Raw genomic sequence first — 16,968 nt, forward strand, 5'->3', positions numbered from 1 at the left:
TTTAACGGAGAGTCTCCAGACTTATCTGCGAGTGAAACCTTGGAAGCTTGCGAGATCAGGATGGTCTCACGAGGCTAATTTAAATGATGAGCATCACCAAATGTTCACCACATAACTTCAAAAACATGTATTAATTTTTTAACCCTGAATTCAAAAAAATAAATAATATTTACATAATCATATGAAAATAGGGAAAACTGTTTTTACTTCAATCAGAACTGCTCAACTCCATTGCCGTCCATCTTAGGTCATCATTAATGCTCCCGTTATCACTTCCGGGTAAGCTTCGAAAACATTCCCTCTCTTTCCGGTTGATTTTGTCATTTTTTATTTGTTTCCTGAAGTTTAAATTTGTTTCAAGATTTGTAAAAGTGTTTCAGATTTTGCTTTGTTGGTTTGCACTTCCTGAAAAAATAAATATTGTAGTAACTCATGTTTTTTTTTTTTTGTATCTTCATGAGTTGTAAAGCTTGTAGGTAGGAAGGTTCTTCTGTTGTTCAGCAGACCTGGACAAGCATCTGACTACCTCCACACTATTAGGCTGAAAAACAGACACTGAATAATTGCTTAGGTGTACTATATCGTCTGTGCATTTGACCATGACCTCAAAACACAGCACGACAACTTGAACTAAACCAGATTCAAATAAGGACTACTCTTTCCTTTTAAGAATAGAACCCACTGACATTTCAAAAGAAAAGCATCGCTGCTGCATGTATTTGTACCGCATAAACATATGTGCTCTGTTGGTTTGAAACCAATTTTTTTTATTGGACGGATGTATTTATTTAAAAAATCCCAAGTTTGAGGAAACAATTGAACCTTGCATCATAAACCCTGAATCAACCCTAAGGAACGCGTTCTGGGTCAGCATGATGAATGTGGTAGAGACTCAGACACAGTTTTGCTGATCCTATATTTGCTTAATGGGTTTTACCAGCTCAGCTGATGCAGTTCAACCAAACCCCACAAAAGAATATTTGAGTCCATTTTAAATATATGCATTTTGGGTTTCACCTGTAATTTCCATTGAGGCTGAGGTAGACTATTTACTGTTTTTAATTGTACAAACTTCCATCCAGACGGAAGCCTTTTTTAGCTATTATTTCATAATATGTGTTTAAATTGATTTAAAAGTGTTCCAATTGAGTAGTGTAGTGGTAGTGTTTGAATTGAGTAAGGAAATAGTAGTGTTTGAATTTCTGTTGGTAATTAATATTTGCTGTTTTTTATTTTTTTTTAAAGAGCTAAAAACATAGATAATCCCAAAAGACTGCCTGTAATAATGCTTGCTGAGGGCTGTGGTTAATGTGGATGTTTATTTTTTTGTCCAGGGATGAGAACATTTAGCTTTACGATAACACAGATTTAAATTTTGTAGTTACATTTGGTGTAATTACTTTACTAATTACTAATTGTATTAGGCATGTAAGTTATCAATTGATGAATTAATACAGGATAAATGGTTGCAATTTTCTTCAAAATTATAGTTTTCTTTTCTATCTTTGTATGACATGAAAGCTAAATGTTTTTTTTACAATTTGCAGAGTTAAGAAAATATAGTACATCATTATATTTTAATCATCCATTGCACCAACTGTGTTAAATGCTGACTAAAAAAACAAAAAAAAAATGTGTTCAAGCACATTATAAAACTTAATTTTAAGATTCAACAAAACATGAATCTATGTGGAAAACCTATAATAAGAGATGGGGTATGTCACCCTGACATACTGTCAGGCTATTTGTTACCTTGTTGGAACAAGTTGATGCTGAGCTATAACCCTCTATTTTCAGTGTAATCCAATAATCTGGTGGTAGAGACTTTGTCCTGTTCAAGTGGTTTTGAACAGGTTGTTCTGGTTTCTCTCACAGGAATGTTAAAATTCAAATCTGTGAAGTGCTTTATCTTCCAAAAGCCTTCCCAATCTATTATGCTTGTTGCTACCATGTCGCCTTCCATCCATGTTACAGATCTTTATGTAACACCTTCCACTTTATCATCACATCCCTACCCTTAGGGCAAAGCAAAGAAAGTCATGTATGACAAAGCAGTATACTGGGCACTGTTTAGGTGATTATTTATACAGTTTTAGTGTTCATATTTACAAACAGAACCATTTAAAGTTCTTTCTGCGTCCTTGTAAATAATCCTGCAGCAGAATCTCGATCAGTTCATGTTTTGGCTTTAGCATGCCTCCCTTTTCTCTATCTAGCATTACTTCTCTTGTACTAAACCACTAGTTGACAATTAATCATAAGTTGATTATTTCTTTCCATTCCTGCTTCTGATCCTTTTTTTTTATTGAAAATGTAATATCATTCCTTTTTTCTGGGGCCCTTGTAATTGTCCTAACTTTCCCTCACATGGCGCCAATGACTTCAGTTAACATCTCTTTACCCCAGATTTAGACCAATTTACTTGTCTAGTTGACATAAATAATTTTGTATATAGTATTTTATTAGTCTGTGTAAGATATAGATTTTATAAAGGCGTAACTTGCCTCAGTCGCATTTGAAAGTAATGGTGATCTTTACAGCCACTTGTTTTTTTTTTTAGCTCAGCACTGCAGTAGTGCAAAGATGTCTCAATACAAATGAAACCTGCTCCTATGTAATAATCAATACCAATAAAAAGATAAAGCTTGAGACTTTAAGTTCATAGATGATAATAAACAACATACTTAATATACTATGTTACGTTTCTATTAGTAAATCCCTAGAATTTTTATGCACTGTAGCTTTAATTTCTACAGAAAAAGGTTGAAACTTTTTTGTCCAACAATATGTACCTTAATAGCTTATGAATTTATTCTGCTAGATTTTAAATAAAACCCAGAAATAGAACATTAAAGGATCAGATACAATGAGACTTTAACATATTAAATGTACGTTTTCTCTGTTTAACCTGTTTTCTTTGCTTATTATTTCAACAGGGAGATGATGGGGAAATTGGACCTCCAGGGAAAACTGGTCCCATTGGGAGGAGGGTAAGGTGACCCTGGTTTGATGTCAAACCAGTCAGTTTTCTTTTTCTCCAAATATAGAATGTCCAGGGAGTTGATCTCTGTTTTGAATTTTAAGACTGTCACTTTGTCAGTTTGGTGGAAAAAGAACTTCTTTTTGTGAAGCTCTGTGTCGTGTTTGCATAAGAGTAAAGATGTCTAAAAGCAGGTGTTCTGAAAGTCGCTGCACGCACAGATTAATGCATAAAACATGACATAACTTCTTGCGCATTCCCCGTTTTGACACGTTGACAAACAAACCAAACCTTTCCTCAGGGGAAACGGGGAAAGGCTGGAGTCAGAGGGACCAGGGGAGACAGAGGACCAAAGGTGGAGAATACAGAAACACAGCCAACATGGTTTTTGTGCACTTGGTGACATCGTATGTGACAGCATGTGGTTTTATTTCAATTAGGGTGAAAAAGGAGATCAGGGGACAACAGGCCTTCCAGGATGGCCAGGAACCATTGTAAGCTTATTTCTTTACTTATTTACCACACTGCCTCATTTAGTTATGAATAACTTTTCAGACATCTTCCTAACAGCCTTTGGATGTTTATCCAATTAATTTACTGTTGTTAATTTGTCTTACCAAGGGACTTCCTGGACTACCTGGAGATCTGGGGGAACAAGGTGCAAAGGGAAAAGAGGTAAACTAGAGTTATTAAAGTTGATGTGGATTCCTTGGGTTGATGATGGCTTGATGCAGAAAGCAAATCCGACTTCACTCAGTCCAACATAAAGTTGTTCCTCTCAAACCAAGTCTGCCTCTCAAATGAGAGGGAAAAAAACAAACAAAACCGAGCAATAAACTGGGTTCAATTACATAAATTTCAAGATGGATAAAACAGCACTACTCTCCACATTTCCCCAGAAGTCTTCAAAAGTTATATGCATCTCTTTGGAAGTTTTCTTCTTTTTTTTTTTTTTTCTCAAAGTTTTCAGTACAACATTAATAACACAGAACAGTTCGACATGAAGAGCAGTTGGCAAAAATACAGCTTGTTGAAAGTAGCGATGGATCATGGACCATTTTAAAGCACAGCACATTTTAACCTGTAGGAGTCCCATTTTGACCAAAGTTTGTGAAAAATGTCAAGTTTCAAGTGAAGTAATTTGTTCCATGTTTCTTATTTCAGTCATGATTTCAATCCAGTTTGAAATCGTGGGGTCTGACTGTGTCATCCATTTCTTAGTTAGGGCTTTTTGTCCAGCAGCAAGCATTATATTCCAAAGGTATTTGTTTACTGTGTCCATTGCCGGTGTTTTCAGTCCAAGGTACATGGTCATGAAGTTGAAAGGGATGGCGGCGTTATAAACCTTTGCATTACATTGTTCATGTCTTTCCAATATTTCTGGATAACTGGGCATTCCCAAAACAAATGATAATGATGCGCCTTTAGGCACCCACATCCTCTCCAGCATCCAGTGTTCCCTTGTGAATAATGAGCACTTTGACATGGTGTTATAAAGAAACATGCGATAGTTTTCCAGCTAATTTCTTTCCAGATATGTGTTTTGTTGTCTTCCATTGAGATAAACATACACTTTCCCATTCATCTTCAGTTAAAGTAAAAGTACCTTCATTTTCCCACTTATTTTTAATATAGGTAGTAGAATGGTTGTCTGGGTTATTAATACAAATGTATAGTTTTGATATTAACCCTCTAGGAAGATTTGATTTATATGCTTTAATAAAGAGATCTATCAATGGGTTGTCATCATTCTGCTTGATTTCTACATTGTAGTAATTTCTTATCTGTAAGTACTTATAGAAATCTTGATTCTCTAAGCCAAAGGTTTTTTTTTCTTTGGAAGTTTTCAACATTTTGTCACCACTAAAAACATCAGTTTAGACTTTTATATCTTAGATCAACCCAAAGTAGTTCATTATTGAAAGCAAAATAAAAATATTTGTTTTCTTAACAGCAGACTGGTAAAAGAGAAAGGTTATAAAACGTTATTAAAAGCTTTAAACATTTAACAGAGAGCTGTTCACCCAATCCTCTATGAACTTACGAAGTCAATGACCTAAAATGTCCGACAGGAGTAAATTACATGAACTGGTGTGAAGTTAAATGACAGAAAATTAAATAACTGCCTTATTTGTCTCCAGGGGGAAAAAGGAGACATGGGACTTCCTGGACCACCTGGACCTGAGGGCAAAAAGGTTAATTAAACTTAAATGGCAGAGTTGTTGACCTTTCCGTACAGCAAAACTAGGGAGCATTAACTCATAAGGTTTAAATTATGAAAGATAAAAAATGTTTAATGTAGGCATATTAATGCTTTAAATACCACATAATGCTTATGAATTAGATTAAAGTATAAAAACGCTACCAGTAATTTTGTTATTGTGATGAATGGTGTACTTAAAACAACAGAATATTGTAAGGAAATTTTGGGAAATATTGTAAGCAGGTGTTTTCATATTGGAATTTACAGGGTAGTAGAGGTCCAGTCGGATTGCCCGGCCCAGCAGGCCAAAAAGGAGAACAGGTACATATATAACCCTGCAATTTATATTCATATCATACACGTATACCTAAAAAAATGTGCATAATGTGAAAAAAAAACAAAACAAAACATTCTTTTCAGAAAGTGAAACCGGCATTATTACACAAAATCGTTTAATAATGGCTTACAGATACAGTAATAAAAATCCAAATTTCAATTCAGTAGAAAGAATTACTCAAAGCAAATACAAATAAAAGCTATTTAATGTGAACATGATGATGATGATCCCACATTATCAAAGGGAAGAGTGCTGATTGGACAGATGTCTGTGATACCCCCCAGCAAGGATGGTACAGTAGCAGCCATTCAAAAGCCAGCCAAATGGCAGCAAAATCCCCTCCAACTTCCAGCCACTGGATTGACCACCTCCCTCACCTGGCGTGCATATTTTTTTTATTCTGGCTCCACCCTTTCACTGAATTATAGGGTCTGACCAGGAGATGACGCTTCTTGATGTTTAAAACAAGGAATTGTAGGGGACCAGCTAAGGACCAATTAAGGAAAGTGGGGAAATTTTTAATGGCTACTACTGCATAGCCTCAGAAAGTCACTGCTAAAGAAGTTGGTTATTGAAAGTTCTGGATTTAAGTATTCATTGAAAGTTAAGTGCAGCAACTATAGGTAAACCCCATTGAGTATCTATAAACTATTGTCAAGAGGAAGATCAGAAACAGCAGAGCCAACAATGCAGCCATAATGGCTACTATAAAACCAACCTTCAATTACACCTCTGCAGAACCACAAACAAGTATGAAATGCTCAGAAATTAAAATTTTTTTGGAAACATTTTTTTATGGATTTTCCTCTGCATGGATCTTATATTTCATTTTTTCAAGCACAGATTGTTTTTTTCTTACCTAAAAATTGTGATAGTTACAAGTAAAAATAATAAAACTTAAACTCTTTCATCTGTATTGAATCTAATATCCTAACTTCACTTTCTGAAATGGGTGACAAAATATACTTACATTTTTTACATTTTATTTTGCAATATAAAATTTGTCTCACATGTGAATGTCAACCCCCAACACTTAAAAGGAAGCTTTCACTTTTCTTCTTCTGTGGTTGTTCTAGGGAAACATTGGTCCACCCGGACCCAGAGGCGCAATGGGGATGCCAGGATTACCTGTAAGATCATCAGAGTAAAAAGCATCATCTTTAAAAAAAAAAAAATCATGAGTCACATAAGTAGCCATAGGCTACAGTAACTCTGCAGCCAAATATGCCCCAAACCAGACTCATATCAGAACAATCTGAACTGGACCTCTTGCATTTTATCAGACTTTTACAACATTGCCAGGTTTCCCACTACCCATCCCCAGAGACGGCAACAAGCCTCACTGATTGATTCGCAAACAGCCATTATTAGTAGTTGCACTGTTTTTTCTTCCCTTCCTTCTTTGTTATCAACATGATAGTAAAACTGTCAACTTTCATCACACGAGGTAAATAACACATTAGCTTGTGTCCCCGTCATGTTTTTGGTTAATTTAAACAACCGCAGCTTTACTTTGGTAAACAGTGCACTGCTGTAAGGTGTCTGCATTCTTCTTCTGTCCCTGAACCATTCAGATTGAAGTCTCATAGCGGTCGCATGTCGCATGATTCTACATAAAATGTGAACTGAGCACCTAGACCTGCAGTGTGACTGCAACCATAGAGGAAGCTACCTATCAGCCAACTCAAGTTTTCATTACGTCCTTATATAGAGCTGATTTTACTAAAAATGAATAAATGACCAAAGCGTTCTTCCCTTCTGCTCCCTTTATTTTTTTTTTTGCAGGGCTTGTTTGGATTAAAGGTATGGTGCCATCTACACAAACATAATTTGTAAACTTTGGATTTCAAGTTGCATTAATCATAAACTGCCACATTCACAAAAACATGTCAATGTCCAAACTGTTTCTAAGGTTTCCCATTGTGACACTTAACCCACCACTCTGCAGATGTAAAATCTCAGAGGCAAATCTATCCATTAATTGGTCAGGGTTACTTAGGTTAGAAAGTTGTGAGGTGAGATTAAGGCTGTTTCAGGTTCTGCAGCAAGTAGTATCTAGGAGAACCGTGGTGCATTTCATCATCCTCAGACTCTGAACTAAGAAGTCAGACAATAACAATGATATGTAGTATACTACACATATGAAAAGCAAAAATCCTAAAAGTAGTACTTTAGCAGCTGACTTAGTGCATCATAGATTAAAATAGCCATAGTAGGAATGTTAAACTATTGATGTCATCAGCATGTTGGTCTGTAAAAGCTGTTGATTGGCTTTGTTTTTTTTTTCTTGACAGGGATTGAAAGGCTACCAAGGTCCATCTGGACTACCTGGAAGGAGAGGGCTCCCAGTAAGTTAACAAGGCTCTGAAATAAGGTCTGCCTGATTGTTATAGCAGAGTTAAAAATCAGATATGAAAACAAATAGATTCATATAGAAAACACTTAGAGGTTGGCATGAGTTTTAGTTCTGGATCTCATAAAAAAAGTGCAATTAGGAAAAATGTTATGATAATTCAAGTTTTTTTACATCCTTGTAGACATTTGACAAGCTCTCAAGATGAACATTTATTTGAATGTATACCTTGCCTGGACATTTATGTTTGGAAAAGTATGACAATGAAATTGAATGCAGGAACCCTGTAGATGTACAAGTAAAACAGAAAGCAAAAAGATTGAGCAATTATATAATTTTGAGTAAATGATTTAATTTGCAACAACTTGCAGTGATTTGAACCAGTCCCAGCAGTAAATGTATATATGAGAGCACCAGCAGACATTTAGTCGTCTCTTGCCATGTTGTACAGCCTTGTTTTATGCCTCGTGTACTTCTGCAGGATGCTCTGTAATACAATAGTCAAGAAACAATCAAGTTTGCCTCCTGTGGCCTGTTCTCGATCTCTCATGCCTTTGGAAATTAAATCAACTAACTCTGAATCACTGGTGTGCTGTACATGTCTAAAACAGACCATTAATTCTGTGAGCTGAAGGACAGAAAACACACAGTTTATATATTTGTTGATATATTGTTGTTAGCCTTGTGTCAGGATTTGGTTATGGAGTGTTAACCCAAAAGCAGAGGCAGGAAGGCAGAGGTGAATTTCATTAGATTTAATTGAAAAGGGAAACTGAAAACAAAGGCAGGTTATCCAAAAATCCAATAATGAAAACAAAGTCCAAACAAGCATGAAATCAGGAGTCCAAAAATCCAAAGGAATCAAACATAAAAACTAGTCAAAACGAACCAGAAACCGTGGAGACATCAGGGGAATCACTGTCACAATGAGGAAGACTCAGGAAGACGGAGTTGGAGGAAGTTTGACAAAGTTCGGCAGCGTTTGACGAGGACCCAGCAAAGGGGAACTGAAGAGAGAGGGCTTTTAAAGGAGACAGAGACAAAGAGGGGGCTAATGAGGAAACTGGGAGCAGGTGTGCACAGAACAAGAGGGAAAGGGCTAGGGAAGAAGGAGAACACAAGAGGGCAGCAGAGAGCAACAAATAGAAACCTTGAAGACTGGAAATAACAACACAATGTTAAATTACTAGGACTATAAAACATGGAGAAAGGAAAACTAAACACTCAAAAGAAAACATAACAGAACCAAGACTAGGACAGTAACTGGAAAAAACCAAAGAACACAGCAAAATAAAAATAAAACCACTAACACTAGAAACCAAGGAGTAAAGCAAGACTGAATACTATAACAGAAACCTGACACCTTGCAGTTTGGCGACTGAAATATTAGAATATTGTAATTGTTTTTTAAGCTTAGCATTTAAGGGACATAACTGTTTAAATAATTTTTTCCGCTAATGTTTCCTCGTGCTTAGTCATTGAAATGTTCCTAACATGAATATTATTTAATATTTAAAGACCTGATCATATGTTTCAACCTTCTGTTTCAGGGTCCACCAGGCGTTCCTGGTCCCCCAGGAAAGTCACTAAACATGACTTTGGCTCAACTCAAGGCAAAGCAGTTTTTACATATCACATGTGACCATTGCAGCTGTCAAACTAATATTTTATATTTGGGGTTTTTTGCCCTCTCTTTTAAAGAATTGCATGTCAAAAACACTCATCCTAACCCAAATTAGTTTATAGAGGAACTATAGCCACTGATAAATGAAGACGCTAACTTGTATTACTGCCATGATAGTTTTGAAATATCTTTTTTGAACTAAACACACTTTCCTTCCTCTTTGTCTTCTTCCTCCCATCCACAGAACCTCATGTACATGTCAGACAAGCCTAACTTCTCCCTGATCCAGATGCTGCTGGACTCTCTGCAGCAGGAGCTTCGGCTGCTGCTGGATCCTCCTGATGGCAGCAAGGAGCATCCAGCCACCACCTGTCTGGAGCTCTGGCTCTGTCACCCTGAATACAAAAGTGGTGAGAAACGGTCAAATAAGTGAGACTGTATGATGTAATGTTAGTCCTTTTTTTACAGTGTCCCGTTTGGCGATGTGGCAATAAGAATAAGTGTCTTGATGCCAAAAATAGCAGCCCAACAGATTTTGCTTTCACAAGTTTAGCAGTATGGCTATAGCCATAGTGTTCCGCTTGATTTATGCATATAAATAGCTTTATTATTAAATAATGCTGGGAGTATTACAGATTATATGGACACTGTAATGTTAGTAGAACAGGAAAGGAAAAACAGAAAAAAGGAGAAAGGATGAAAGAAGGAGGCGATAAAAGGGAGATAACGATAAAATATGTCTGCTTCATCCCCTGTAAAGAGATGTAAGAAGAACAGCACAACCAACAAGTATAAGAGATACAATAAAGTAACGCCTTGATACTATCGCTGAAGTATAAGTAGTATTATTTAATCTGAAATGTATACTGTGGTAGCTGAAGATCAGAATGTTAGTCCTTTTAAGTCTTTGGTTGTTATTTTTTATTTACTAAATGAATGTTCGATGCATCAAGGGTTTGTTAGAGGTTAAAAACTCGTTTGTTTTAGAGTTTTGCTGTGGCAGTGGTGTAGTGGTAGACACACAATCTACGGTATATACAGAGCCCTTGGTCCTCGTTGCAGCAGTCCAGAGTTATAATCCCAACACAGAGAACTTTGCATGTCCTCCTCCTCTGTTTTCTTTTCCTGTGTGTCTACTATCAAATAAAGGCCATTAATGTTGCAAAATAATACAGTAGTAGCCATTCAAAATTTCCCCACTTTCCTTGATGGACCCTTGTAGGGATGGAACGGTTTATGAAAACTGTCCGAACCGTTCGGTTCGACTGTCTCGGTTCGGTTCGTGTGTGTTGCGTTCAGTTCATGCGCAGCTCCTTTTTCTCATAGGCGAAGCGTGTACACTCCAGAGCAGAAGGTGGCGGTACTGCGACCAAAGCCAACCACCAGTAGTAAAGAAGAAGAAGAAGCAAAGCAGCCGGGTGTAGCAGAAAAAAATCAATTGTTGTGGAGAATTGTGTGGGTATGGCGAGTGGGAAAGAACTGGAGTTGGAAGACGCGCCAGCAGCACTTTATAGGTCTGCTGTATGGGACCACTTTGCATTTAGAGTGACCTACGATGACGGCGGAAAGAAAGTTGTGGATAAAAGTGCAACAGTGTGCAAGCATTGTGTAACACGTTTTGTTTATGCTAACAGCAACACGGCCAACATGTCATGCTAACCCCGAAATCCCACATGCTCCCACATATTTAAATTCAAAGCAGCAAAACATGTGGAAATGATCCATGGTTTCCGTGGATCATTAAAAATAATTACAATTCATTCATTTTTTGGGGGATTTTTTCATTAATTTTTATGGGATTTCGGTGTAACAATCAACATATACCGAACCGAACCGAAAACCACGACCACGAAACCGTGAACCAAACCGAACCGTGGATTTTGTGAACCGTTCCACCCCTAGACCCTTGGCTAATCCTTGGCTGGTCCTTGACTGGTCCCCTACAATTCAATTTTTAAACATCAATCTTTGTATTAAAATATTCTTTCTGTCATGATTTCCCGATATTAAGATCTAAATGGAAGTGCCATCTCCTGGTCAGACTTTGTAATTCAGTGAAAGGGGGGACTCGGAGTAAAAAAATATGCATGCCCAGGAGGTGGAGGGGGTCACTCCAGTGGCTGGAAGTGGGCTGCCAGTCGGCTGGCGTTTGATTGGGAAGGGTCATTTTGAATGGCTACTACTGTAATAATTTTATAAAGCTGAGACTGTTACCCCTCCACTCTCTTGAAATAGGGGCAACAGAAGCAGGAGTTTGCCCTCCAACCAAACGACTCATGGTTTATGCTCCAGCCTTGAGTCCTTGTGTGCTTGGCCAAGACACTTCCCCCACATTGCCAACTGATCAACATCAGTTGGCACATTGTATTTTTGGCTACAATGTGGATCACCACCATTAGTGTGTGAATGGGTGAATGATTAAATGTGGTGTAAAGAGCTTTGTTCAAGTCTCCTGACTTGAAAAAAACGCTATATAAGTACAGCCCATTTACCATGATAGGAATCACCATGACAACCAATAACGTATCTCCTTAGTCTATGGTTTGATTCCTATTTTAATCAATCAAATCTTATCTGTAAACTTTGAAATAACAATTTGGGTTATTTCTAACATCTGCTTATTAATAAAGAGGAGATTCATGGCTGGTTTCTCTCTTATCTCTCTGTTTTGACTATGCAAAACCATACTTTTTTTTTTTTCGCCGCTGATCATTTGATGACACATTTAAAATACCGGTAGTAGATTTTTGTTTTTGAAAAGAAGATGCACAACTAGGTAAAGATTAATTACACGCATCCTTCTTTGTGATGGAGGCAAGGTAGCTAGCAGCTCACAGTTTTAATAGCTTGACAAGCCTGATTAATAATTGGTACCACTCAGGTTTAGTTCTACTCTGATCAAATCTGCACTGGGAAGGAAGAGCAAGTCTGCAGACTCCAAGCTGATTGGCTGAAGTGACACCTTATACCCGCCTTCCAAAGCTTAGTTATAGCCAATAGCAGAGGGAAATGAAAATAACAACAGCTGCTAAATTTGTCAATTCTATGCCCTGTTATTTGTATCCCACCATTAAAACGGCCTAGAAGGAAAAGTGAGGAGGCAAATAGTGTACGAAACTCTCAAACCTTTGCATCCATTGTGTTGTTGTCTATATTTGAGCGTGATTCTTTAATCCTTTCTGATCTCTGAGCTTCTGCTGCTCTCCTTCCCATCTGCAGGAATGTATTACATCGACCCCAACCAGGGGAGCTCAGCAGACGCATTGCTGGCCTACTGTGTCTTCACCTCCTCATCAAAACAGACCTGCCTTCACCCCGAACACTCTCAGGTATGAAGTGTAGATGGAAAAAAATATTAAACTATTTGCTTCAGTTAAATAAACTGAGATTGAGATTTCACTGAGGCGGCACTTTATTTTTATCTTGGCAAAGAGAGAACAGTTCATAATACAGCCCTTATTGACAGTAATCTCCCCTGTTCTGATCGACGAGCCTTGGTTCCCCCTTAAAATAATGGAAAGTAGTCAGAGTCAAAACAATTTCCAGACACTTTGATTAAACAGTAACATGTCATGAATAAACCTTGAGAAAGAATCTGGTTTGTTATGGGAAGAAGGTATGTCTTGTCTACAAACATCCTCATGCTGGAGAATTGTGTTGCCTTGCAGGTGAAACAGGCTGAGTGAAAACTTTTATAGTGAGTAAATAGCATAAATTAATATATGAAATAAGAAAAGCTACATTTTCCGACCACAGAAGCCACCACCCAGCGTGGGCTGTTGGAAATTACAGGACATCTCTGCTGACCTGAAGGAGCTTTTTCATACCTCCTCCAGCTCCAGTTTAATGACTTGTACAGGGACACACTTTTGTTTCAAACCCTGAGACTTTAAAGGTGACGATTTGATGGAGTGTAAATGCTTTTTGAAGGATCAGCACACAGCATCATGTTTTCTACCTGTCTATAAACAATACTGACCTGAAATGCCTGAATGTGACTGAATGAAGCTTCTGACTGATTTCTCTGCAGCTTCCAATGAAAGCTTGGATGGAGGAATCAGAAGATGGATCTTTTCAATGGCTTAGCAGGCTGGATCAGGGTCATCAGGTGAGGGATAACCTAAAAAAAATCCTAAAAGTCACCTACATTTAAAAAAAAACTTCAGAGAAAATGTCTTAAGTTCAACTATCTTGCCGTCTGGTTCATGAGTGACTATAGGAGAGAACGGCAGCTGGATAGACGGATTGGGGCTCCATAGGCAGTAATTCAGCCATCCCTTCGGTCTATTGAGCCGAGCCTAAAAGCAAAGCTCTTGATTTATTGGCCCATTTAAGCTACGACCTTTTCTTATGGTGATGAGACATGAGTGAGGACCAAAGGAATGAGATCCTATACACAAGTAGCTGATACAAGCTTCCTCTGTTGGGTTGGGCTAGTCCTTACAGCCAGGATGAAGTGCTTCACCATCCTGGGAGGCTTGGAATACAGCCATTGCTTCTCATCAAAGGAGTCAGTTGAGGTGGTTCTGGAAAACTGGCCTGGAACTCTTTTTTCTTGCATTTTTTTCACATGACATCCCACTGGATGGTGACTCCAGAACTACCTGAATGCATCATACAGGTGCTGGTCATAAAATTAGAATATCATGAAAAAGTAGATTGATTTCAGTAATTCCATTTAAAAAGTGAAACTTGTATATTATATTCATACATTACATACAAACTCATATATTTCAGATGTTTATTTTGTTTAATTTTGATGATTACAAATGACAACAAATGAAAATCTCAAATTCATCATATCAGAAAATTAGAATATTGTGAAAAGGTTCAAAATTGATGGCCCCTGGTGCCACACTCTAATCAGCTAATTAACTCAAACCACCTGCAAAAGCCTTTAAATGGTCTTTCAGTCTAGTTCTATAGGCTACACAATCATGGGGAAGACTGCTGACTTGACAGTTGTCCAAAAGACGACCATCGACACCTTGCACAAGGAGGGCAAGACACAAAAGGTCATCGCTAAAGAGGCTGGCTGTTCACAGAGCTCAGTGTCCAAGCACATTAATAGAGAGGCGAAGGGAAGGAAAAGATGTGGTCGAAAAAAGTGTGCAAGCAAGAGAGATAACCGCACCCTGGAGAGGATTGTGAAACAAAACCCATTCAAAAATGTGGGGGAGATTCACAAAGAGTGGACTGCAGCTGGAGTGAGTGCTTCAAGAACCACCACACACAGACGTATGAAAGACATGGGTTTCTGCTGTCGCATTCCTTGTGTCAAGCCACTCTTGAACCACAGACAGCGTCAGAAGCGTCTAAACAGAAACAGGACTGGACTGCTGGTGAGTGGTCCAAAGTCATGTTCTCTGATGAAAGTAAATTTTGCATTTCCTTTGGAAATCAAGGTCCCAGAGTCTGGAGGAAAAGAAGAGAGGCACTTCATCCACGTTGCTTGAAGTCCAGTGTAAGTTTCCACAGTCAGTGATGGTTTGGGGTGCCATGTCATCTGCTGGTGTTGGTCCATTGTGTTTTCTGAGGTCCAGGGTCAACGCAACCACATACCAGGAAGTTTTAGAGCACTTCATGCTTCCTGCAGCTGACCAACTTTTTGGAGATGCAGATTTCATTTTCCAACAGGACTTGGCACCTGCACACAGTGCCAAAGCTACCAGTACCTGGTTGAAGGACCATGGTATCCCTGTTCTTAATTGGCCAGCAAACTCTCCTGACCTTAACCCCATAGAAAATCAATGGGGTATTGTGAAGAAGAAGATGCAATACACCAGACCCAACAATTCAGAAGAGCTAAAAGCCACTATTAGAGCAACCTGGGCTATCATAACACCTGAGCAGTGCCACAGACTGATCGACTCCATGCCACGCCGCATTGCTGCAGTAATACAGGCCAAAGGAGGCCCAACTAAATACTGAGTGCTGTACATGCTCATACTTTTCATGTTCATACTTTTCAGTTGGCCAACATTTCTATAAATCCTTTGTTTTTATTGGTCTTCAGTAATATTCTAATTTTCTGATATGATGAATTTGAGATTTTCATTTGTTGTCATTTGTAATCATCAAAATTAAACAAAATAAACATCTGAAATATATGAGTTTGTATGTAATGTATGAATATAATATACAAGTTTCACTTTTTAAATGGAATTACTGAAATCAATCTACTTTTTCATGATATTCTAATTTTATGACCAGCACCTGTACATCCCAAACAGTGTTGGGCACGTTACTTTGAAAAAGTAATTAGTTATAGTTACTAGTTACTTCTCCCAAAAAGTAACTGAGTTAGTAACTGAGCTCCTCCACGATAAAAGTAACTAGTTAGTAGTAAAAGTAACTATTGCGTTACTTTTGCGAGTGTATGAAATTAATAACTGGGGATGTCTAATTCTGAAATCCTGTGTTTGGGTTGTTATAGATACTGCAACATGTAGCTACATCCATCCATCCATCCATCCATCCATCCATCCATCCATCCATCCATCCATCCATCCATCCATCCATCCATCCATCCATATTTCTCCCTTTCTCCATATAGGCTAATGATCGTTCACGCTCTCCGTAGTTCCCCTGTGGCGCGAGCACAGGGCGGCTGTTACGCGCCTTTATCGAGCATGCGTGTTTCCTGTCGCTTGCGCGCAGTGTTGCCAACTCAGCGACTTTGTCGCTATATTTAGCGACTTTTCAGACCCCTCTTTTTCAAAAAAGCGACTGACGACAAATCTAGCGACTTTTCTGGTGTCTGCCGTGGGGCGCCATCCCTGCAGATGTCCCTCTCAGCGCTACAGTCAGAGACACATATGTGTTCCCTCAGCGTCCAGACAGCAAAAGAACCGCGCGCATGCGCCGGGTTTTACAGCGCAGGTTGATCACTCTGGAGTCAGCTCCCTCAGTTGCTGAGCCTGCCATAGAGATCCTTGACCAACATGACCATGATCCACTCTTTCTGTGAGCAGGCAAGCACAGCCTGTGTGTGTGCAGGGAATTCTTATTAGTTAAAAAAAAAAATAATAATTACCATTTGCTCACATTGTCAATGATTCTTTATAGTCTTTTTTTCCCATTTAGATTGTTAATGTAATGTAAAAAAAAAAGATGTTCAAAATGTTCATGTTTTAGCATGATTTTTAAGGTCCTTAGTGGACCACAAGGTAAAAAAGAAAAAGTTAAATAAAAAAAAAGTTGAAAAAAAAATATATATATATATATTATGCAAATTAGGCAATGACGTCATTCAGCGACTTCTAGCGACTAATAGCACAGCCAATAGCTACTTTCCTTTCTGAGGAGTTGGCAAACACTGCTTGCGCGGTGAATTGTGCCGCCGCGCTGCGCGGAGATGCAGGGGAAACCGTATCTGATGGAGAAACGCAGCTCGACGTAACACCAGTATTTCCATCTGGAAAGCGCTGTTTTGCCGCTGGAGTCCTCCTCACTCTCCATCCTCCCCTCT

The 16,968-nt window shown here is 38.4% G+C and overlaps 1 protein-coding gene across 2 annotated transcripts in view; it reads left to right on the forward strand.

The window, feature by feature from the left end:
* The window catches only part of si:ch211-196i2.1 (collagen alpha-1(I) chain), a 170,673-nt gene that overhangs the window by 149,473 nt on the left and 4,232 nt on the right, over positions 1-16,968 (forward strand). For both annotated transcript variants that reach the window (XM_038268314.1, XM_038268315.1), the window contains 13 exons: positions 2,937-2,990; positions 3,282-3,335; positions 3,421-3,474; positions 3,602-3,655; positions 5,122-5,175; positions 5,451-5,504; positions 6,597-6,650; positions 7,306-7,323; positions 7,815-7,868; positions 9,424-9,486; positions 9,742-9,907; positions 12,717-12,826; positions 13,528-13,605. In XM_038268314.1, coding sequence (XP_038124242.1) covers positions 2,937-2,990; positions 3,282-3,335; positions 3,421-3,474; positions 3,602-3,655; positions 5,122-5,175; positions 5,451-5,504; positions 6,597-6,650; positions 7,306-7,323; positions 7,815-7,868; positions 9,424-9,486; positions 9,742-9,907; positions 12,717-12,826; positions 13,528-13,605 — 867 coding nt within the window. The remainder of the gene's footprint in view (positions 1-2,936; positions 2,991-3,281; positions 3,336-3,420; positions 3,475-3,601; positions 3,656-5,121; positions 5,176-5,450; positions 5,505-6,596; positions 6,651-7,305; positions 7,324-7,814; positions 7,869-9,423; positions 9,487-9,741; positions 9,908-12,716; positions 12,827-13,527; positions 13,606-16,968) is intronic.

The sequence above is a fragment of the Cyprinodon tularosa genome, unplaced genomic scaffold (assembly GCF_016077235.1).
Source record: "Cyprinodon tularosa strain WSP-4 unplaced genomic scaffold, ASM1607723v1 ctg7, whole genome shotgun sequence".
In the NCBI taxonomy this organism is placed as follows: domain Eukaryota; kingdom Metazoa; phylum Chordata; class Actinopteri; order Cyprinodontiformes; family Cyprinodontidae; genus Cyprinodon; species Cyprinodon tularosa.